This window comes from Gorilla gorilla, chromosome 19, assembly GCF_029281585.2.
Source record: "Gorilla gorilla gorilla isolate KB3781 chromosome 19, NHGRI_mGorGor1-v2.1_pri, whole genome shotgun sequence".
NCBI lineage: Eukaryota > Metazoa > Chordata > Mammalia > Primates > Hominidae > Gorilla > Gorilla gorilla.
This window is the reverse complement of record NC_073243.2, coordinates 20,279,012-20,301,959: the sequence shown is the minus strand read 5'-3', so window position 1 is coordinate 20,301,959 and position 22,948 is coordinate 20,279,012. Positions and strand designations below refer to the sequence as shown.

General features: G+C 44.7%; 1 protein-coding gene across 2 annotated transcripts in view; it reads right to left on the bottom strand.

The window, feature by feature from the left end:
* The window catches only part of USP6 (ubiquitin specific peptidase 6), a 51,125-nt gene that overhangs the window by 3,044 nt on the left and 25,133 nt on the right, over positions 1-22,948 (bottom strand). For both annotated transcript variants that reach the window (XM_031003420.3, XM_063700547.1), the window contains 7 exons: positions 19,345-19,529; positions 13,352-13,438; positions 11,952-12,072; positions 6,806-6,997; positions 2,890-3,178; positions 1,038-1,471; positions 290-382 (listed from right to left, as the gene is read on the bottom strand). In XM_031003420.3, the coding sequence (XP_030859280.3) occupies positions 290-382; positions 1,038-1,471; positions 2,890-3,178; positions 6,806-6,997; positions 11,952-12,072; positions 13,352-13,438; positions 19,345-19,529 (1,401 nt within the window). The remainder of the gene's footprint in view (positions 1-289; positions 383-1,037; positions 1,472-2,889; positions 3,179-6,805; positions 6,998-11,951; positions 12,073-13,351; positions 13,439-19,344; positions 19,530-22,948) is intronic.

The window sequence follows — 22,948 nt, the reverse complement described above, 5'->3', positions numbered from 1 at the left end:
CATCAAGTGATCCACCTCCTAAGCCTCCCTTAGCCTCCCAAAGTGCTGGGATTACAGGCATGAGCCACTGCGCCTGGTCAACTAACTCTTTATTTTTCCTCACTACTCATGTTTTCATTCCCTGCTCTGCATATCACTTTTGTTCGTTTAATACTGACAGCATCTGTATATTAATTCTAACAGAAATATCTATTTCCTATTCAAGAGATAGTTCATTATTTCAACAAATGTTCCCCAGTTCTGTTGATATTCTATTTCTAACTTTCATTCAAAGATTGAGAATGTTTACCTCACAGCTGCTGTCATTATAACAGTACCACTTGCAGTTTGGGTTTTTGGCATAAGTGATGTAATGGCCCCCACTCAGAATTCCTGAATGGCACTGTAAGAGAGAAGAGAGTGGAGGTATGTTAGTAGTTAACTGTACTATGGCCAGGGTATAGCACTAAGATCTGAGCAGGAGAACACTGATCATGTAAATGATCAGTAGGTGAGAAAATATTTTAGAACCCTCTTTCTCTAAAACCAAAATAAGCAAAATACAAAAGTCATAAGCTCCAAGTCTTGTGTGGATAAACAATCATTTTATAATTGTAATTACTATTATTATTAATATTTTGAGACAGGGGCTTGCTCTATCACCCAGGCTGGGGTGCAGTCGAGTGATCACAACTCTCTAAAGACTTGACCTTCTGGGCTCAGGTGATCCTTCTGCCTCAGCCTTCCAAGTAGCTGGGACCACAGGCACATGCCACCATACCTCGCTCCATTTTAAAATTATTTGTAGAGACGGGGCCCAAGCTGGTCTCAAACTCCTGGGCTCAAGTGATCCTCCTGCCTCAGCCTTCTAAAGTGCTGGGATTACAGGTGTGAGCCACCACACCTGGGCAGGCCCAGATTTCAATGTTAACTTTGTCTATCACTAAGCTCAATGCTAGGAAATTAGCAGGACCTGAAAAATACTTGCTGATGAATACATGAAGACAAGTGAACAAAACACAGACCACTCTCTGAAAACCGTATAATAAACCACTTACTGAAACTGCATATAGATTATAAATAGGCTTAATATGAGTGTCTTCTCTTTGGTCATCAGTGCTGTCTTCTTCACTGTGGTTTCCAAGCTGACCATTGCTGTAGCCATCACCACAGCCATTGCCACATGCTTCATGCTCATAAAGGAATCCATTGGCCAAAGCAACCTCATGGTCCTGAGGAATGACCAGCTCTGGTTGGCTGCCTCCCCGCATATGCCCTCGGCTCAAGGCGTCAGCCAGCTCACAGATCTGCCCAGCCCCATTCTCTTTGCTGGCATCCAAGTTCTTACTACTTGACGGCTTATTTTTGCTGCCAATCTGGGGCAGCCGGAGCCTCCCTTTGCTCCTCCCCAAAGTCCGTGGGCTGCTATTAGGGCTGCTGTTTTTGCTGGAGGGACAGCTGGTTCCACTTTTTCTTGATGAAGAAGGAGAACCTGTGAACAGGACAGAAGAAAAGATTCACAAATCCAAATGCCACAAAGTAAGCCAGCCCCAAATGCTAACTCTGAGGTTAGCTTTGCAACTGTACACACAAAGGTAAAGACAGGGGAGTCGTGACTGGCTACCCTTTGGTTCCTATTATGTAGCCAGTAAGTTACATTTTTGTCTTCTTCAATGCCAAGTCCCTATAAGCAACAATGTCCTGAAAATATAAAGTGCATTATAGGGACTCAGAAAATAGCAGAAAGATGATTTATGTCAGATTCAGTTGAAAAAAATCCAACTATTAGAGTAAGGAGTTTTCCAAATACATATTCCTCTCCTTTGTAAAATTAGACAAAAAATGTGACCACCATTTACTGAGTACTTCCTATTGTTAGGCATGGTACTGGGAATTTCCTGCTGTCTGTTGTTACCTCTATGTCTCACAAAAATCCTACAAGGCTTTAAACTTTTTAGTTATAGCCTCTTACCCCTACCCCCTTTTATACCTTTAAAAATTATTGAGAACCTTTAGAACTTTTATGTGAATTTTATCTATCAATATTTCCTGTATTAGAAATTAAAACTGAGGAATGAAAAAGTACAATACATTAGCACAGACTTCACTGTCAAAGTGACAATATTATTCCATGTCATGTTGTCTCTTACACCATTGTACATCTGTGAGAGAATAAAAGTGAAAAAGGACATATTTTCTCAGTATTTTTATGAAAATCATTTTGGGCCAGGCACAGTGGCTCACACCTGTAATCCCAGCACTTTAGGAGGCCGAAGCAGGAGGTTCACTTGGGTGCAGGAGTTCGAGCCCAGCCTGGGAAACATGGCGAAGCACCATCTCTACAAAAAATACAAAAATTAGCCAGGTGCAGTGGTGCATGCCTGTAGTCCCAGCTACTCAGGAAGCTGAGGTGGGAGGATTGAGTGACCCCAGGAGGCCCAGGCTGCAGTGAGCTGTGATCTGTGTTGCACCACTGCACTCCAGCCTGGGTGACAGAGTGAGACCCTGTCTCAAAAAAATAAAAAATAAAATAAATAAATAAAAAAGGAGTTTTGATCCTCTAGACCCCCTGAAAGATGGGGAACCTCAGAACTTTCACTATAAGGGGACAAGACAGCAGCTACCATTCCTGTTTACCATACATCAGGCACTGTGTGAAGTGCTTTACTCTCCATGTGTCCAACTCTCAACTCTGTAAACCTGGCATTATCTCCATTTTACAGATGAGGAAATAGATTCAGGGAGGCTGAATCTCTTGCTACAACTTACATAGCTCAAATACAGATAGGTCTGATTCCAGATAGGTTCCTTCCACCCAACCAACCTGATGTTCCAGAACAGAAGACAGAGAAACATATGTAGCCTACAGGAGTCCCAAGAAAGCACCTGCATAAGGCCCCCAGGCCTCACCTTTTGGGCTGCTGCTGATGTTAGCGCTGAGTGAGCATGGGCTTTTGCTCAGGAGCATGTCCTCTTTTCCAGCCGAACTCTGCGCATCCACTTTCTTCACCTCTCTTGCCCGAATCCTGGGCTTGGAGAGCTCATCCCCCTGGGGTGTGAGTGGTTGATGCTGGCAGAGGGCCAGGTCTCGTGGTACCAAAAAAGCACTCGGATCAAAACTTTCCCGAGGAAATTTGACAATTTTCTGTGATTTTATCCACTGATCATTTACAAATTGAAATCGCTTAAGGTGAATAATCTGGAGAAGTAAAGGTAGAAAACATCGCATTAAAGGGTTCTGAAGATACAAAATTTACATGGAAAAAACAAGTCAAATACATGTGAATGTTTGGAAATATATAACAGAACATTTACTCTTCATTATTTTTTAAAGACTTCAAAAATATGGTTTCATAAAGGCCTCTACACAGGCCCCAGTGCATTGGTGTGCTTGTGCACACACGCTCAACTCAGCGGTGTGGCCACAGCCACGTGACTATGTGCAGTGGGTATTGCCTCCGGGCTCAGTTGCTCTTCTAGAGTCCACAAAGGGCTAGCCTAAGCTTCCTCTCTCCACAGAGCCAGAAGTTCACCCTCTCCTGAAGTTCACATTCACCACGTTGTACCCCTTGTGGCAGTTCTCACATCGCACTGAATTGCAGTTACTGGGCTACATGATTGATCTCTTCTTCTAGGTTATGAGCTTTTTAGGAAAAGGAACTACCAAATATTTGTAGAAAGATTCATCTCTGTATTCAACATAAAAACCTTGTACACCCCTCTCCCCTCTCCCCTCTCCCCTCTCCCCTCTCCCCTCTCCCCTCTCCCCTCTTTCCACGGTCTCCCTCTGATGCCGAGCCGAAGCTGGACGGTACTGCTGCCATCTCAGCTCACTGCAACCTCCCTGCCTGATTCTCCTGCCTCAGCCTGCCGAGTGCCTGCGATTGCAGGCGCGCACCGCCCCGCCTGACTGGTTTTCATATTTTTTTGGTGGAGACGGGGTTTCGCTGTGTTGGCTGGGCTGGTCTCCAGCTCCTAACCGCGAGTGATCAGCCAGCCTCGGCCTCCCGAGGTGCCAGGATTGCAGACAGAGTCTGGTTAACTCAGTGCTCAATGGTGCCCAGGCTGGAGTGCAGTGGCGTGATCTTGGCCCACTACAACCACCTCCCAGCCGCCTGCCTTGGCCTCCAAAAGTGCCGAGATTGCAGCCTCTGCCCGGCTGCCGCCCCGTCTGGGAAGTGAGGAGCGTCTCCGCCTGGCCGCCCATCGTCCGGGATGTGAGGAGCCCCTCTGCCTGGCTGCCCAGTCTGGAAAGTGAGGAGCGTCTCTGCCCGGCCGCCATCCCATCTAGGAAACAAGGAGCGCCTCTTCCCAGCCGCCATCACATCTGGGAAGTGAGGAGCCTCTCTGCCCGGCCGCCCATCGTCTGAGATGTGGGGAGCACCTCTGCCCTGCCGCCCCGTCCGGGATGTGAGGAGCGTCTCTGCCCGGCCGCCCCGTCTGAGAAGTGAGGAGACCCGCTGCCTGGCAACCGCCCCATCTGAGAAGTGAGGAGCCCCTCCGCCCGGCAGCCACCCCGCCCGAGAAGTGAGGAGCCCCTCCGCCCAGCAGCCACCCCGTCTGGGAAGTGAGGAGCGTCTCCGCCCGGCAGCCACCTCGTCCGGGAGGGAGGTGGAGGGATCAGCCCCCCGCCCGGCCAGCCACCCTGTCCGGGAGGTGAGGGGCGCCTCTGCCCGGCCACCCCTACTGGGAAGTGAGGAGCCCCTCTGCCCGGCCAGCCGCTCCGTCCGGGAGGGAGGTGGGGGGGCCAGCCCCCCGCCCGGCGAGCCGCCCCGTCCGGAAGGGAGGTGGGGGGGTTAGCCCACCGCCCAGCCTGCCGCCCTGTCCAGGAGGGAGGTGGGGGTTCGGCCCCCCGCCTGGCCGGCCACCCGGTCCGAGAGGTGAGGGGCGCCTCTGCCCGGCTGCCCCTACTGGGAAGTGAGGAGCCCCTCTGCCCGGCGAGCCGCCCCGTCCGGAAGGGAGGTGGGGGGGTTAGCCCACCGCCCAGCCTGCCGCCCTGTCCAGGAGGGAGGTGGGGGGGTCAACCCCCCGCCTGGCCAGCCGCCCCGTCCGGGAGGTGAGGGGCACCTCTGCCCGGCCGCCCCTACTGGGAAGTGAGGAGCCCCCCCCGCCCGGCCAGCCGCCCCGTCCGGGAGGGAGGTGGGGGGGTCAGCCCCCCGCCAAGCAAGCCGCCCCGTCCGGGAGGTGAGGGGCGCCTCTGCCCGGCCGCCCCTACTGGGAAGTGAGGAGCCCCTCAGCCCGGCCAGCCGCCCCGTCCGGGAGGGAGGTGGGGGGGTCAGCCCACCGCCCAGCCTGCCACCCTGTCCGGGAGGGAGGTGGGGGGTCAGCCCCCCGCCAGGCCAGCCAACCCGTCCAGGAGGGAGGTGGGGGGGGGGGTCAGTCCCCCGCCCGGCCAGCCGCCCCGTCCGGGAGGGAGGTGGGGGGGCCAGCCCCCCGCCCGGCGAGCCGCCCCGTCCGGAAGGGAGGTGGGGGGGTTAGCCCACCGCCCAGCCTGCCGCCCTGTCCAGGAGGGAGGTGGGGGTTCGGCCCCCCGCCTGGCTGGCCACCCGGTCCGAGAGGTGAGGGGCGCCTCTGCCCGGCCGCCCCTACTGGGAAGTGAGGAGCCCCTCTGCCCGGCCAGCCGCTCTGTCCGGGAGGGAGGTGGGGGGGTCAGCCCCCCGCCAAGCAAGCCGCCCCGTCCGGGAGGTGAGGGGCGCCTCTGCCCGGCCGCCCCTACTGGGAAGTGAGGAGCCCCTCAGCCCGGCCAGCCGCCCCGTCCGGGAGGGAGGTGGGGGGGTCAGCCCACCGCCCAGCCTGCCACCCTGTCCGGGAGGGAGGTGGGGGGTCAGCCCCCCGCCTGGCCAGCCGCCCCGTCCGGGAGGGAGGTGGGGGGGTCAGCCCACTGCCCAGCCTGCCGCCCTGTCCGGGAGGGAGGTGGGGGTTCGGCCCCCCGCCTGGCCAGCCGCCCCATCCGGGAGGTGAGGGGCGCCTCTGCCCGGCCGCCCCTACTGGGAAGTGAGGAGCCCCTCTGCCCGGCCAGCCGCCCCGACCAGGAGGGAGGTGGGGGGGGTCAGCCCCCTGCCCGGCCAGCCACCCCGTCCGGGAGGTGAGGGGCACCTCTGCCCGGCCGCCCCTACTGGGAAGTGAGGAGCCCCTCTGCCCGGCCACCACCCCGGCTTGGAGGTGTACCCAACAGCTCATTGAGAACGGGTCATGATGACAATGGCGGTTTTGTGGAATGGAAAGGGGGGAAAGGTGGGGAAAAGATTGAGAAATCGGATGGTTGCCGTGTCTGTGTAGAAAGAGGTAGACATGGGAGACTTTTCATTTTGTTCTGTACTAAGAAAAAATTCTTCTGCCTTGGGATCCTGTTGATCTGTGACCCTACCCCCAACCCTGTGCTCTCTGAAACATGTGCTGTATCCACTCAGGGTTGAATGGATTAAGGGCGGTGCAAGATGTGCTTTGTTAAACAGTTGCTTGAAGGCAGCATGCTCGTTAAGAGCCATCACCACTCCCTAATCTCAAGTACCCAGGGACACAAACACTGCGGAAGGCCGCAGGGTCCTCTGCCTAGGGAAACCAGAGAACTTTGTTCACTTGCTTATCTGCTGACCTTCCCTCCACTATTGTCCTGTAACCCTACCAAGTCCCCCTCTGCGAGAAACACCCAAGAATGATCAATAAAAAAAAAAAAAAAAAAAAAAAAAAATCTTGTACAGAATGTGTTTTAAACACTGCTGCAGGAAAAGTCTTATTCTCAAAAATAACAAAACCTCCTGTTTGTTCATGTCTTCTTTCTTTTATGCTAGATTCCTGCTCTCTCAGAGGCAGGACCGTAACATACCAGGAAGGGTGGAAGCCTCCAGAGATCCAGCTTCTTTGTTGCTAAGCAGTGGGTCTTACACTTGGAACAGTAGTACATCTCACTTTCCCCTAGCTCTTCCTCAGTGGTGAAAGCACGGAGACAGCTGTCCAGGTTGATGGGCTCGGCTTGCGCTCGCCGACTCTGCTCCACACTCTCATGCTTATCTACAACCTGTAGGTAGAGGGAACAGGAGGAAAGGGGTGTGTGGGAAGGCATTTAAACTGGTGATCTAGCTATGCATCAACCGCTCGGTCACTCACCCTTATTTTACTCTTTATAAGGAAAAAGAAAATACAACTGGCTGGGTATGATGGCTCAGGCCTGTAATCCTAGCACTTTAGGAGGCCGAGGTGGGGGGAATCGCTTGAGTCCAGGAGTTCAAAACCATCCTGGCCAACAGAGTGAGACCCTGTCTCAGTAAAAGAAAAATCTAAAAATTAGCTGGGCATTGTGGCGCATGTCTGTAGTCCCAGCCACTCAGGAGGATTGCTTGAGTCTGGGAGGTAGAGGTTGCAGTGAGCTGTGATTACGCCACTGCACTCCAGCCCGGATGACAGAGAGAGACCCTGTCTCAAAAAAAGGGAAAAGAAAACACAACCCAAACTAGAGTCCGAGCAAATACAACACCTACACGTTTATTCCCAAATGTTACATCAGTAACATTCTGGATAAAATTTCTATTTATATGACCATAACTTTTCTTGAAAAATTTTTGAATGCTTCAAAATGACAAAAACAAAAAGAATTGAATTTATTTAACAACTTTGGAATCCTATAAGGGGTTACATGTGAGCTGGCCCTCAAGCCAGGGGTGCTGATAGTAAGCCATTTATTTTTAATCAGAAAGCCAGAGCATTATTAGTATGCTGCAGAGTTTACGAGGCTAGGATAAATAACATGAAACACAGAAACCAGAGCTGGATGAAATGAGGGCACAGAAAAGCTCACCATGAGAAGACAACACAGCAGAGCATGAAACCCCACAGGGTACAACTCATTTGCATCTGATCCCATGTAACACAGAGTTATCAGAATACCAAGTCTATAATTATCTGTCTCCTCCCTCATGGGGCCTTTTTATCAGAGATGGCAACAAAAGGAAGAACAAGCTCAAGAGTGTGCTGCTTTTGTTGAGAAGGCCTCTAATACCCACCCAAACCTTTGGGGTCCTGTTAATCAGCATGTTAGGCTGTGGAGCAAGAAGGAGTCAAGTGTAAGAAAGGAGAGAGAGCAAAGAATGAGTGGGGTGCAGGGATGTATGTTGGGGGTGGTGTAGAATGAAGAAGGAGAGAAGGAAGGATCTAGAATGCAGCAGAAGAGAAAGAATTTTTCCCTCTCCATGCCTGGCTGCTACCTGACAAACAATCAAGAACCATAGAGCTGGGATCCTTCTGTTTGTCCCTCTAATGTATGGGAAGGTGGGTGAAGCATCAGGGTTATGAATGCTACCGTAAGACTTCACACAGTATATATTTGTGTCCCAAAGCACAGCCCGGACCACAAGGCCCACACTGACTGCCTCTCTGTGGCAAACGTCACATATGTCCATCACCCACCCTATTTATTGCTCCTCCCTTCCAGAGGTGAACTTCCTCCATGAATTTCCCTTCCTGAAACTCATGATGGGAACCTTAGGCTGCCTGGAATACAAATTGGCACAGCTCAAGACATTCAGCTTAGCATGGGTTTTCAGGCGAGACTTTTTCCCTACATGAGAGTCACGAGGCTGTCAAATGCTGTTATAAACTAGCAAGGTTGGGTTTGATCATGCAGTTAAGGTTCTAGCACTGCATAACTATCCAGGCTAAAGAGCTCATTTAAAAAGGGGAACTTAGAGGAAAATTCTTTTTTTAGAAAAGGAAATCTGGCTTGGACTTGGGTTATAGACTTCCTTGGCTTGGACTTGGGTTATAGACTTCCTTTTTGAGTACAAATTCTGTAGTAACAAGATATTAACTGTCATCATCTTTTGAACTGGTCACTCAAGGAAAAAACTGATGTGCTTCAAAAGGAAACATGCTGTATCATAGTTGTTGGAATGAGTAGAAAAAGGGGTGTATCATATACGATAGTGTTTCATTTCTCATAGCCAGTTAAATATTATCTCTATTATCTCTACCAGGAATACTTTATGGCCAGCCACAAATTAGAGTAAGCTAGTAAAGAATGTTGAATTTTATTGACTATATTTTCTGTGGAACACAGGCTACAGTGCTAGAGGAAGACAGGGAGGAAAGAAGGCTGATAAAAAAACATTTGTGGACTGTACTGACAATAATTTCTATTAGTAAAATTTCCCAAAGTGATAAAGATTCCCTTTACCTCTTGGGATCTATGCTTAGATCCTCTACTATTGTTTAAATAGTCTATAAATTACCTATAGGAACCCTCTTCTTTTTCAGAGTTGCTTTAAAGCTCATCTTTAACACAAAACACAGGAAATGAAGTAATAGTTTTCATATAAGACTATTAAAGAGAGAGGCCTAAGAATTTGTCTAGTTTAATTTTTTTTTCTTTTTTGTTTTTGTTTTGTTTTGTTTTGTTTTGAGACAGTGTCTTGCTTTGTTACCCAGGCTGGAGTGCACTGGCGAGATCACAGCTCACTGCAGCCTTGATCTCTTGGGCTCAAGCAATCCTCCATCCTCAGCCTCCCAAGCAGCTGGGACTATAGGTGCACACCACCACACCTGGCTAATTTGTGCATTTTTTGTAAAGACAGGGTGACATCATATTGCCCAGGCTGGCATCTAGTTTAATTTTCTACTGAGGAATCTGAGGTCCAAACAGGAGAGAAATGTAAAGGATAAGAGTGATTGCCCCTCTATTTTTTTCTGATTACTAGGTATAATATTCATGTGGAAATTTTGGAAAGCAGAGAAAAATGTAAAAAGGCAGGGAATCCTGTTATATTCTTAATACAAAGGCAACCCACTGTCAAAATATTGGCAGATTTTCTTCTGTCCTTTTTCCTAAATAGTATTTTTTTCAATATTGAAGGTATTATTTCCAGTATATGCAACTTTATGTCTTGTTTTTAAAACAATGTTCACATATCATAAGCATGTTCCCATATATGTTAGCAAAAACTCCTAGTAATCATTTTCAACAACTGCATTATATTTTATCCAATGAATACACCATGCTTTATTTAACCATTCCTCTAATGTGAGACAAATATAAGTTGTTAATAACTTTTTACTCTCCTAAAAAATGCTATGATGATATTTGCCTGCAAATTATGGAGTAATTACAGAGTATTCTCCCCTCAGATAAATTCCTAAAAGGGAAATCACTGGAATAAAAAATATAAAGCATATGGGCAATAATCCCAATTTAAACCACAGTATCTCTTTTGTCTACATGACTTTCTAAGCACATGCAGAAACCCTACATGTAGTGGAGCCCAGATTAGGCATATGGCCCCACTCCCTAGCAAGGCATCAACAGCCCTTCGTTTCCATGGTATCCTAAGTGCATCACTGAAAGTGGAAGTAGGGTAAGATTTAACAGGTCACGTAGGCCGTTTCCTATAAGCAGGATGTCCTAAAGAGCTTTTCCGATTGCACACTGGATTTGTTAAAAAGGGGAAGAGATTTATAGAGCCAAATAATTTATCATCATTGACAGTAATGTCTTGTCAGAATAATGCCCTGTCAGATTTTGTGCTAACAAAGATTTATGAATCTATCAACTCGTAAAATTTTCCCTCCTTGCTAGTGAGCATGATCTAGAACATTAGTTTCTCTTCAGCTTTCTTTAGCTTTAGCCTAGTGATCTTTCATTTGACAAGTATCCACAAATTATACTTACTCCTGGCTAGAAAGGGCTCCCAGGAGCCTCGGTGTGTGGGGCATATTTTGGGATCTAAATAGGAAACTAGGTCTAGAATTGGTAGTTTCCCCAGTCCTCCATAGCATAACAAGACAGAAAAGTCAGTTACCGTTATTAACTTATCCAAAGGGAATGCTTTAAAAACTAGTAAAGGAAATTTCCAACTATCAAGAGCCATAAAAATGCAAAAACCACTACAATTCCTCATGTGACTTAAGGAACTCCTTTGACTCTGTTGCTTTTACCTCTCCATCAGATTCTTAATGTCTTTAGCTTTCAAATAATATTTGGTTGGTTAAAAACTGCCTGAGGCAAACATTTTTAGGTATGGAATTAAAATTATTTCTGAAGCAACATTTTCAAAATTTAAAAATTGCTGTGGCCAGACAGCAACAATAGAAGAATGTGAAGTGTGAAGAGCGGCCATTGAGATGTGCTCTTAGGTACCCAAAATGGAAACATTTCAATCCTTTCTCTAACTGTTCTGATCACTCTGCCTATTAAAGGGAGCAGCTACAGCCCTGGGACACATTTGAACTAAGTAATTGTGGTTACCAAATGCTGCAACTTCAATAATATTTAACAGAGAGATGCTTATTGATATGTCATGGCCAGACACAGTTTTGTTTCAAGATTCACTTATTAATATTTTTGAAATTTAATGCCTGCTATAGTTTGGATATGGTTTATTTGTCTCCACCAAAATGCATGTTGAAATTTGATTCCCAATGTGGCGTTGTTAGGAGGTGGGGCCTAGTAGGAGGTGTTTGGGTCATAGGGGTGAAACTCTCATAAATGGTTGGTGCCATTCTTGCAGTAGTGAGTTCTCTTCTGAGAACTTAGTTTCCAAGAGAGCGGGCTGTTAGAAAGCGAGGATCTTCCTCCTGTTTGGTCCTCCCTCTTGCCTGTGTCTGTTCTCCTTTGCTCTTCTCTGCCATGTTATGATGCAGCACAGAAGTCTTTGCCAGAAGCCAGGACCATGTCCTTGAACTTCCCAGGCTGCCGAATAGTAGTAAGCTAAGTAAACCTCTTTTCTTTGTAAGTTACCAGCCTCACGTACTCTGTTATAGCAACACAAAATGGACAAAGACAATGCCCCAATACAATGAACTCCAGAAGCTGGAAAATGAAAAAGCTCAAGCAAACATGTCAATGTATTAGGTGCCATAGAGGATGCCAATGAAGGTTTTTCTGGTTGTTTTTAAATTGTCTAAAACAGAAATGGCATAATAGTTACACTGGGGGAAATTTCCCATATAAAAACCACCATTTTACGGTGGCCCTAAATACTTACCCTTTCCTGGGATGTTTGATAGCGAAGGTGAAGGGCTGTGGGGTGCCAATCCACAGCAATATAGGCATTTCCAATGAAAGCTCTGTCTTCCCCACAATCAATTTTACAGCCTCTGCAAAATCTAAAAAGGGGGGAAAGATCCGCAGAAGAAGAAATAATTATGAAGGAATTTAAATTTTCTTAATAAAAAATATTCTCCCTTCCTACTTTTCTGCTTTCCTCTTGGGCCTCACAATTTGTCATGGGCTTCTAACTTCAGACTCTGATAAATGTAAGGATACTTATTAATAATTATTATCATTTCAGGGAATCATGCTTTTCACTTTTCAAGTCTTTATTTTTACAAAGTACTTGATAACCATCTGTTAATCACAGGAAGATGTGAACTTTATGGCAAATAAATGACATGGGAATTGGCTGTCTGAGATACTACAGCATGCAAGAAATTCCAAATTCAGTTATTTAATGCTCTGAGGTAGGACAATTTATCTGGTATAACACCTAGCTCCTTGTTTGTAAAATGGCAGATTAAATAAATGCATATAAAAGTTTACAGAGGCTGGGCATGGTGTCTCATGCCTGTAATCCCAGCACTTTGGGGGGCTGAGGTGGGTGGATCACCTAAGGTCAGGAGTTCGAGACCAGTTTAACATGGCGAAACCCCATTCCTACTAAAAATGCAAAAATTAGCTGGGTACGGTGGTGTGCAACTGTAGTCCCAGCTACTCGGGAGGCCGAGGCAGGAGAATTGCTTGAACCTGGGAGGCAGAGGTTGCAGTGAGCCAAGATTGAGCCACTGCACCCCAGCCTGGGTGACACAGCGAGACTCTATCTCAAAACAAAACAAAACAAAACAAAACAAAAAAGGAGAGGTGAATTTATAGAGTAATAAATGTTTATCACAAGTTATGAATTTGGTATGGACTGTAGTTTATAAAACCAGCTAAGTCTCAAAAGCAAAACTTACCTATTGACCTCAAAAGGAAGTGAAAAACTTTTTTTGAGACAGAGTTTCACTCTTGTTGCCCAGGCTGGAGTGCAGTGGCGCAACCTTGGCTCACTGCAGTCTCCGCCTCCTGGGTTCAAGTGATTCTCCTGCCTCAGTCTCCCAAGTAGCTGGGATTACAGGCACGCACCACCATGCCCCACTAATTTTTGTATTTTTAGTAGAGATGGGGTTTTACCAGGTTAGGCTGGTCTCAAACTCCTGATCTCAGGTGATCCACCCGCCTCAGCTTCCCAAAGTGATGGGATTACAGGCCTAAGCCACGGTGCCCAGCCACAATTCTTAAGTTTCTCATTATTCACTATTTACTTCTCAAAATTGGAAATCTTAGGAAAATTGTATAATATTTAAAGCTGAGATTCTGCTAAAGTAATTCTTTTGCAGGTCACTTTACCTATACTGTGGGCACCAAGCACAGGAGTTCCCATCTTTCTGCACAACTCGTAGAGTAAATGGATATTGATAGCCCATACAGTTATCACTGAAACAGAAGAGAACAAAAAGAGTGTAAGAAGCATTTCTGGTTCGAGGTCCAACTCCTTTTCATCTTCTCTTGAAGTAATCCTAGGAAGGGGCATTTGCCACAGCAGTATGCTCATGTTGACAGCTCAATGTTACTTACCCTAATCCATTAGCTGCAGCCCAGTACCAAATACACTCTGGCTTCCCATCCTCTATCTGGGCTTACAGAAGGGTAGACATACGACTGCCAGATGTCTCTAAGGGAGTCCATGGGGCCCACGAAAATTTTACAAGATAAGCTAATCATGAAATCAAATACCAATTATCCTTCATTCTATCCTTAATTCTATCAGAGGATTTAATTCACATTAAACTAAAATAATTAGATCTTTCTGTGACAAGAACACTGACACATTGCAGAAAGCTGTATATTTAGAAGTCTTCTTTAATCAGAATCGCTGATGTGGTACATGCTAAGTACTGCCTTAACTACTCAGAGTTATAAGCTACATACCATTTTTGGAGTAACTTCTTTTTTTTATTATACTTTAAGCTTTAGGGTACATGTGCACAACATGCAGGTTAGTTACATATGTGTACATGTGCCATGTTGGTGTGCTGCACCCATCTCACACGAGTTAGAATGGTGATCATTAAAAAGTCAGGAAACAACAGGTGCTGGAGAGGATGTGGAGAAATAGGAACACTTTTACACTGTTGGTGGGACTGTAAACTAGCTCAACCATTGTGGAAGTCAGTGTGGCGATTCCTCAGGGATCTAGAACTAGAAATATCATTAGACCCAGCAATCCCATTACTGGGTATATACCCAAAGGATTATAAATCATGCTGCTAGAAAGACACATGCACATGTATGTTTATTGCAGCACTATTCACAATAGCAAAGACTTGGAACCAAGCCAAATGTCCAACAACGATAGACTGGATTAAGAAAATGTGGCACATATACACCATGGAGTAACTTCTTTTAACTGCCAATGATTATGTCAAGATGGCCTTGTGAATTTTCCAACTTTTAAAAAAATTTACTCATCCTTGCCCTAACAAGGAGCAGTGCAACAATTTATACATATTATCGAAATATAAGCTGTATGCCTTAGATATATATACAATTCCTACTTGTCAATTATAGTTCAATAAAGCTGGGGGTGGGGGAGAAGGAAGCAATGCAAGGAATATAACGTAAGAGTGGCATACTTTACAGCTCATCTGGCAAATGATAGTGGTTATTACATGGGCTATTGAAGGTAATGAAACCATGATAAAGAGTCACTGTAAGGGCAAAAGTGAGAATCACATCTGGCATAGGAGTTCCCATCTTTCTGCATAACTCATCCAGTGAATGATCATTGATAGCCTGTACTGTCTAGTACCATGTCCAACTCAGGCCAGCAATAAGTGAGGAATCAAAATTATGGGATAAAACAATCAAGTAGCACTCTCATAGAAAGCTGTGCAACACTTCTCTTCTAAAAATTTCTTTTAACTTTTTGCTCTAACTGAACGAAGCCTGGCTTTCTTGAGAATCCTGCTCCCCCTGCAGACTTTTTCCTTTTTTTTTTTTTTTTTTTTTTTGAGACGGGGTATCACTCTGTTGCCCAGGCTGGAGTGCAGTGGCATGATTATGGCTCATAGCAGCCTCCACCTTTCTGGGCTCAGGTGATCCTCCCACATCAGCCTCCCAAGTAGCTAGGATTACAGGCATGCACCACCATACCTGGCTAATTTTTACATTTTTTGTAAAGACAGCATTTTGCCATGTTGTCCAGCCTGGTCTTGAACTCCTGGGCTCAAGTGATCCTCCTGCCTCAGCCTCCTAAAGTGCTGGGATTACAGGCTTGAGTCACCACACCCTACCCTCTGAACTTTTTATTCTCATACATTCCAGAACCTGGAGGTAAAATAGATCTCTTCCTTATTCCTATGCCACTTGTACATGATCTCTTCTTCCTTCCTTTTCTAAAACATTCCAGCTTCTTTGTAGCATGTGCTACTGAATTATGCCACCTGCTATTCCTCCTTGGAAGGTACATATCTTCTTTACTCACTACAGATTGCAGCACCTAGTTCACTGTGTTTTTTCTCCACCACTTCTATTATTATTCTTGGTGACATCAGCATCAATGCAATTAATACAACAGTAACTTGGTCTTCTCTCTTCCAACAATAACTTCCTCCACCCCATATGTAAACCCTCTCCAAATGTCATATTCTAGACCTTGTGAATACAAACTTTTCTACCTCCAAAATCTCAATTCCCGGTATCCTACTTTGCAACCACAACCTCCTATCTTTTTGGGTTACTTACTACTTATTCAAACATCCCTATTCTAATGATTCTTTCACCCAAGAGAAACCTCCAATCGCTGCCCTGAAATCCTCACTTGCCTCTTTACCCACTGTCCCTGAAAATAATCACTCTTCTACATAGACCCTTAATTCCAGGATTTTGTCCATTTAATCTAAAATTTCAAATTTATTGACATAAACACTCAAGAAGTTGAGAACTATGCAATGAAATACCCCATGTATTCTTTACAGAACTATAAAAATCATCAACTCCAGGCCACTCTTATTTCATCCATAACTTTACCAAGTACCACTAGAATCAGGTGAGAGCTACCATGCCTGGCTATCTTTTTTAACGTCCAAAGGACCGTTCTCTCTTTAACCCACTCTAATCTCTACTCCTTTATCTATACTAAAATAGCTTTCACAAAGATCACCAAAGACCATTTTATCAAATCCAGTGGGCAATTCCCAGTCCTCTGTAGCATTTGAAACAACTATCACTCCTTTCTTGAAGTACTTCCTTCACTTAACTCCTGGTTTTCTTCTTACATTAAGGGCTGCTGCTTCTCAATCTCTCTCTCTCTCTCTCTCTCCCTCCCTCTCTCTCTCTCTCTCTCCCCCTCTCCCTCTCTCTCTCTCTCTCTTTTGAGACAGAGTCTTGCTCTGTCACCCAGGCTGGAGTACAGTGGTGTGATCTCAGCTCACTGCAACTTCCACCTCCAGGGTTGAAGTGATTCTCGTGCCTCAGCCACCCAAGTATCTGGGATTACAGGCACGTACTACCATGCCCGGCTAATTTTTGCATTTTTAGTAGAGACGGGGTTTTGCCATGTTGGGCAGGTTGGTCTTGAACTCCTGGCGTCAAGTGATCCTCCCACCTCGGCCTCCTGAAGTGCTGGGACTACAGGCATGAGCCACTGCACCCAGCCTCGATCTCTTTTGATGCTTCTTTTTCCCTTTTCAATCTCTAAATGTCGGAATGCCTATGAACTCAGTTCAGAGTTCATGTATAGATCATGGGAATCTTCTCTATTTAAATCTCACTCTCTAAATGTTAATCATCTGGTCTCAGGGCTTTAAATACCACCTATTTGTTGATGACATCTATGTTTATATCTCCAGCAGAGGACATTCAAGTGAATTTCACACTTGAATATATAATAGACTTCTTGAATTTAACTTGATTCCTGTCTTTTCTTGCCAAAATCTGCTCCTTCTCCAGTTTTCCTTTTTCCATTAAATGGTACCACCATTCACAAACAATTGTTCAGGGTAAAAAGCCAGCCTGGGCCGGGTGCAGTGGCTCATGCCTGTAATTCCACCACTTCGGGAGGCTGAGGTGGGATCATGAGGTCAGGAGATCGAAACCATCCTGGCCAACATGGTGAAACCCTGTCTCTACTAAAAATACAAAAATTAGCCGAGTGTGGTGGTGTGCACATGTACTCCCAGCTACTCGGGAGGCTGAGGCAGAAGAATTGCTTGAACCTGGGAGGCAGAGGTGCAGTGAGCTGAGATCATGCCACTGCACTCCAGCCTGGCGACAGAGCAAGACTCCATCCCGCACCCCCCGCCCCAGAAAAAAGAAGTCAGCCTGGATTCCTCTTTCCTTATACTCCACATCCAATTCATTAGCAAGTCCTGGGAAAAGCCCACATCTAGAAGCTTTTTAATTCAATTACTTCACTTCAAATGTAATCTTGTCCAACTTTCATCTTTACTAAACAAAACATTCATTAACTAAACTGCTTATCTATTATTTGCAGTTTTCCTTTACGATTTATTTAAATCTTAAATACTTTAAATAATTATTTAAATAACTTATTTTGGCTGGGCGCGATGGCTCATGCCTGTAATCCCAGCACTTTGGGAGGCTGAGGCAGGCAGATGACTTGAGATCAGGAGTTTGAGACCAGCCTGGCCAACCTGGTGAAACCCTGCCTGTACTAAAAATACAAAAACTAGCCAGGCATGGTGGCAGGCACCTGTAATCCCAGCGACTCAGGAGGCTGAGGCAGGAGAATCGCTTGAACCCGGGAGGTGGAGGTTGCGTTGAGCCAAGATCACACCACTGCACTCCAGCCTGGGTGACAGAGCGAGACTCCGTCTCAAAAAAATACAAAATAAAAATAAATAAATAACTTATTTAAGTAAAGATTTATTTAAATCTTTAAATTTAAATCTGGCCAGGTGTGGTGGCTCACACCTGTAATACCAGTACTTTGGGAGGCTGAGGTAGATGGATCAGTTGAGGCCAGGAGTTTGAGATCAGCCTGGCCAACATGGTGAAACCCAGTCTCTACTAAAAATACAAAAATTAGCTGGGTGTGGTTGCGAGCATCTGTAATCCCAGCTACTCAGGTGTCTGAGGCATGAAAATCACTTGAACCTGGAGGCGGAGTTTGCAGTGAACCAAAATCACACCACTGCATTCCAGCCTGGGTGACAAATTAAGAATGTCTCAAAAAAAAAAAAAAAGATGTATTTATCCTAAGCCCTACCCTAATCATCAAAAGACCCCACATCATAACAAATAAGTAAAGAACTTTTTTTAGTTACCATAAAACAGAACTCTTATTTGTACCATGATGGCAAGAAAATGATCTACAGGCTGGGTGAGGTGGCTCACGCCTGTAATCCCCGCACTTTGGGAGGCTGAGGCAGGCGGATCACCTGAGGTTGGGAATTTGAGACCAGCCTGACCAACATGGAGAAACCCCATCTCTACCAAAAAAACAAAATTAGCCAGGCATGGTGGTGCATGCCTGTGTCCCAGCTACTCAGGAGGCTGAGGCAGGAGAATCGTTTGAACCCGGGAGGTGGAGGTTGCAGTGAGCCAGGATCGTGCCATTGCACTCCAACCTGGGCAACAAGAGCAAAACTCTGTAATAAAGAAAAGAAAAAAAAAAAGAAAGAAAAGAAAATGATCTACAATTTGATTGAGATAAAAATAAGACATCATCACAATCCCAAAAAATTATTCAGAGTAAATGCATTTACTAATCAAATAGAACAGTGGTAGGAAAAAGGGAAAGAAAACAGAAAATGTTAATTATTTTTATCTAGATTTATGAAATTACTTCACATTAAAATGACATGGTAAGGGAAAAAGAAAAAAGAATGACATGGTATGGAAATAATCCAACAGAATTATTTTTTGTATCATGAGACTTTTCAGAGTTCATGTATGCAGTCGCTCTCATTCTGAATTTCAGAGGACTGAGATTATACACATTTCCTGGTGAATTCATACTCTCTACTTCTGCAACACAGAAGACAAGGATATTACTTGAAGCATTAGCAGGACGAATCCAGGCAAAAGATTAGAGAATGGAAGGATTATTAGACACTAGAATATTTGGCAAAAGGAAGCTGTATCGTCCCTCCTACTCCAAATATCAAGCCAAATGGTTGAATTGTATGCTCTCTGAGTGGTTCTTCCAAAATAAAGTATTTATTTAAAATAAATACTTTAAATAATTATTTAAATAACTTATTTTGGCTGGGTGCCAAACTTGGCATGGGCTGGGCCCTATCAGTCATGTAGAATTCATATAAATTATTTTTCTAGAGTTTGGAAACCACAGGTTTAGATGGATCCCCTGAACTCACCGATCCTGGGCATGACTACTAGCTTCCTGAGGTGGGAGTGGTCTTGCTAACCAGGACACTTGAATCCAAACCGCATCATATAGGTCTTTCTTCCGGGTATGCACAGTGCATGGAACAATCAATGGCATTCCAAAGAGGCTGGGGCGATTCTCCTGAGGTGACAGGAAATACAGTTCTGTCCTCATCTGTATGTACAAACGAGAATAGAGAGTTGAGAAGACAGGCCTCTGATTCCTCCCTTTAGTTCTTCTAACTCTGCCAATGATAGGCATTATCACCATTTCAAATTAGTCACTATCACATTCTTCTCTATGTTTATAAAACCATCTTTATTGACACAAAGAGAACGGTTACAGTGGAGTCATTAAAAGCGCTGAGGTATTGCCAGTTTTAGAGTTGTTGCCTATTCTATCAAACTTGGGTTTCAGCAATTAATATATTCAAACCAGAGTTTTCTCTGATAAACATTTCTCACATATACTGAATCACATGTAAAAACTAGTAATTGCTTCATAGCTAAAGGCTTTTAAACAATTGAGACTCTTTCTTTCTCCAGAAAATATGCCAGTAAGCTGTGTGTGGTAGCTCACGCCTGTAATCCCAGCACTTTGGGAGGCTGAGGCAAGAGGATCTCTTGATCCCAGGAGTTTGAGATCAGAATGGGCAATGTAGGGAGACCCCATCTCTATAAAGAAATAAATACAATTAGCTGGGCATGGTGGCATGTGTCTGTAGTCCCACCTATACAGGAGGCTGAGGTGGGAGGATTGCTTGAGTCTGGCAAGTTGAGGGTACAGTGAGCTGTGATCGTGCCACTACATTCCAGCCTGGAAGGTAGAGTGAGACCTGTCTCAGAAAAAGAAATGAAAAGATGCCAGTGGGGGGGAACAAAAAAAGACTATCTCAACTATAGTTTTCTAGGGATAAACTGTCGATAGTGGTTGTTGGAGTGGCAATTCCCAAAGTTTTGGAGATTTGTGAAACCTAGTAATTCTATTTTGTAACAAGCTTATCCACCTTCCTAAAAGCAGTTAAGTGATTTTAATCTTTTTTGTTTGTTTGTTTTTTAAATACAGGATAGGATAAAAGTAAGGTAAAAATTTTAAAAATTTGCTTTGAGTATGTTAAAGAGATATTTATGATATTCCTTAATATAGAGATACTGCACAGAATTATCCTGGAAATGGCTGTTTAATAAACATTTAGTATAATGGAATGGTTGGTGGGAGTTCAAGGTTATCCAAAGCTGCTGAACCTTTGAACATTTAATTCTCTAAGAAGTTTGGTATTTATTGAGTAATTAGAAAAGCTAAATCAACAACTTATCAACTCACTAAGGGTTAAGTTAGCTAGTTTCTAAGTAAAAAGACCCTTCTTTATTCAGATTATTAAGCATTTTATTTTGCCATTTTCATTTAAGCTTAAATACATAATTTTAAGACCCTATTTCATATGTTACTATTATTATGAGACCCAGAGAAATCCAGACAGAGTTCAGTACAAATATTTCACAAAATTTTAAAACATAGCTAAACCCACACAATTTTCATCCTCTCATTAAGGAATTTCTCCTAGTGCCCTAGGGCCCATACTTTCTCAGTTACTACTGAGATAAATTCTACTCCCAGTTATTAACATGGTTAGAAACTTCAAGCCAGGGCCAGGTGCAATGGCTCATGCCTATAATCCCAGCACTTCGGGAGGCCGAGGCAGGCAGATCATGAGGTCAGGAGTGCGAGACCAGCCTGGCCAATATGGTGAAACCCTGTCTCTACTAAAAATACATAAATTATCTGGGCATGGTGGCACGCGCCTGTAGTCCCAGCTACTTCGGAGGCTGAGGCAGGAGAATCACTTGAACCCAGGAGGCAGAGAGTACAGTGAGCCGAGATCGTGCCATTGCACTCCAGCCTGGGCAACAACAGCAAGAATCTGTCTCAAAAAAAAAAGAAAAAGAAAGGAACTTTAAGCCAACGGCTACTAATTCAGAGAAAAGTAAAAATCAGAGGTAAAAGGGTACATTTCTGGCTGGATGCGGTGGCTCATGCCTGTAATTCCAGCACTTTGGGAGGCCAAGGTGGGTGGATCACCTGAGGTCGGGAGTTCAAGACCAACCTAACCAACATAGAGAGACCCTGTCTCTACTAAAAATACAAAATTAGCCGGGCGTGGTGGCGCATGCCTGTAATCCCAGCTACTCGGGAGGCCGAGGCAGGAGAATCACTTGAACACAGGAGGCGGAGGTTGCGGTGAGTTGAGATCATGCCACTGCACTCCAGCCTGGGCAACAAGAGCGAAACTCCATTGCAAAAACAAAAAAAAGTACATTTCAAATAATTATCACAAAGCAACTAGCTTTCCATTATCACTAGGTTTAAGAAACAGAATATAGTGAGCACTCAAAAGCCTCCCATTTGCTTCCTCCAAATCACAAATTCTCCCTTCCTCACAAAGGTAGCTATTATTCTAAATGTTACAGTAATCACTTTCTTGCTTTCCTTTACAGTTTTATATCCTATGCAGAAGTAAATAAACACTAGATTTCATTTTCCCTGTTTTAAAAGTTTTTATATTTATAAATAGAATTACTTAATTCATTTTTTTTGTTTGTTTTTTGAAACAGGGTCTAGCTCTGTCATCGAGGCTGGAGCATAGCGGTGTGATCTCAGCTTGCTGCAACCTCCACTTTCTGGGCTTGAGAGATTCTCTTGCCTCAGCCTCCTGAGTAGCTGGGACTACAGGTGTGTGGCATCACACTGGCTAATTTCTGTATTTTCTGTAGAGATGGGGTTTCACCATGTTGCCCAGGCTGGTCTTAAACTCCTGGGCTCAAGCAATCGGCCCACCTCAGCCTCCCAAAATGCTGAGATTACGGGTGTGAGCCACTGTGCCTACCCTAATTCTTTTTTGTCTGGCTTCTTTCCATCAACATTAGGTTTACGAGATTCATTTATACTGGATATAACTACAAATCCATTCATTTTCATTCCTGTATAATGTTCTTTTATCTTAATATATCTCAACTTCCCAATCCCTTCTACAACTAATGGACATGTAATGTTTTCATTTTGGGGCTACTATAGATAATGCTGCTATGAATATTCTTGTGCATCTCTCCTGGTACACATATCTTTTGGGTGGATACCTACAGGTAGAACTGCTTATCTTTAACTAGAAAATTGTATTACAAAGTAGTTGTATTAATTTATATTCTCATCAGCATGGTATGAGAGTTCCTGTTGCTCTACTTAGCAACCCTGTCAGTCTGTTTAATTTTACCTGTTCAGGTGAGTGCACTGATATCATAATATTGTTTTAATTTACATTTCACTGATTACTAGTGTTGTTGATCACTTTTTTTTTTTTTTTTTGAGACGGAGTCTCGCTCTGTTGCCCAGGCTGGAATGCAATGGTGTAATCTCAGCCCACTGCAGCCTCTGCCTCTGGGGTTCAAGCGATTCTCCTGCCTCAGCCTCCCAAGTAGCTGGGACTACATGCACCCACCACCATGCCCAGTTAATTTTTGTATTTTTAGTAGAGACGGAGTTTCACCATATTGGCCAGACTGGTCTTGGACTCCTGACCTTGTGACCCGTCCGTCTCA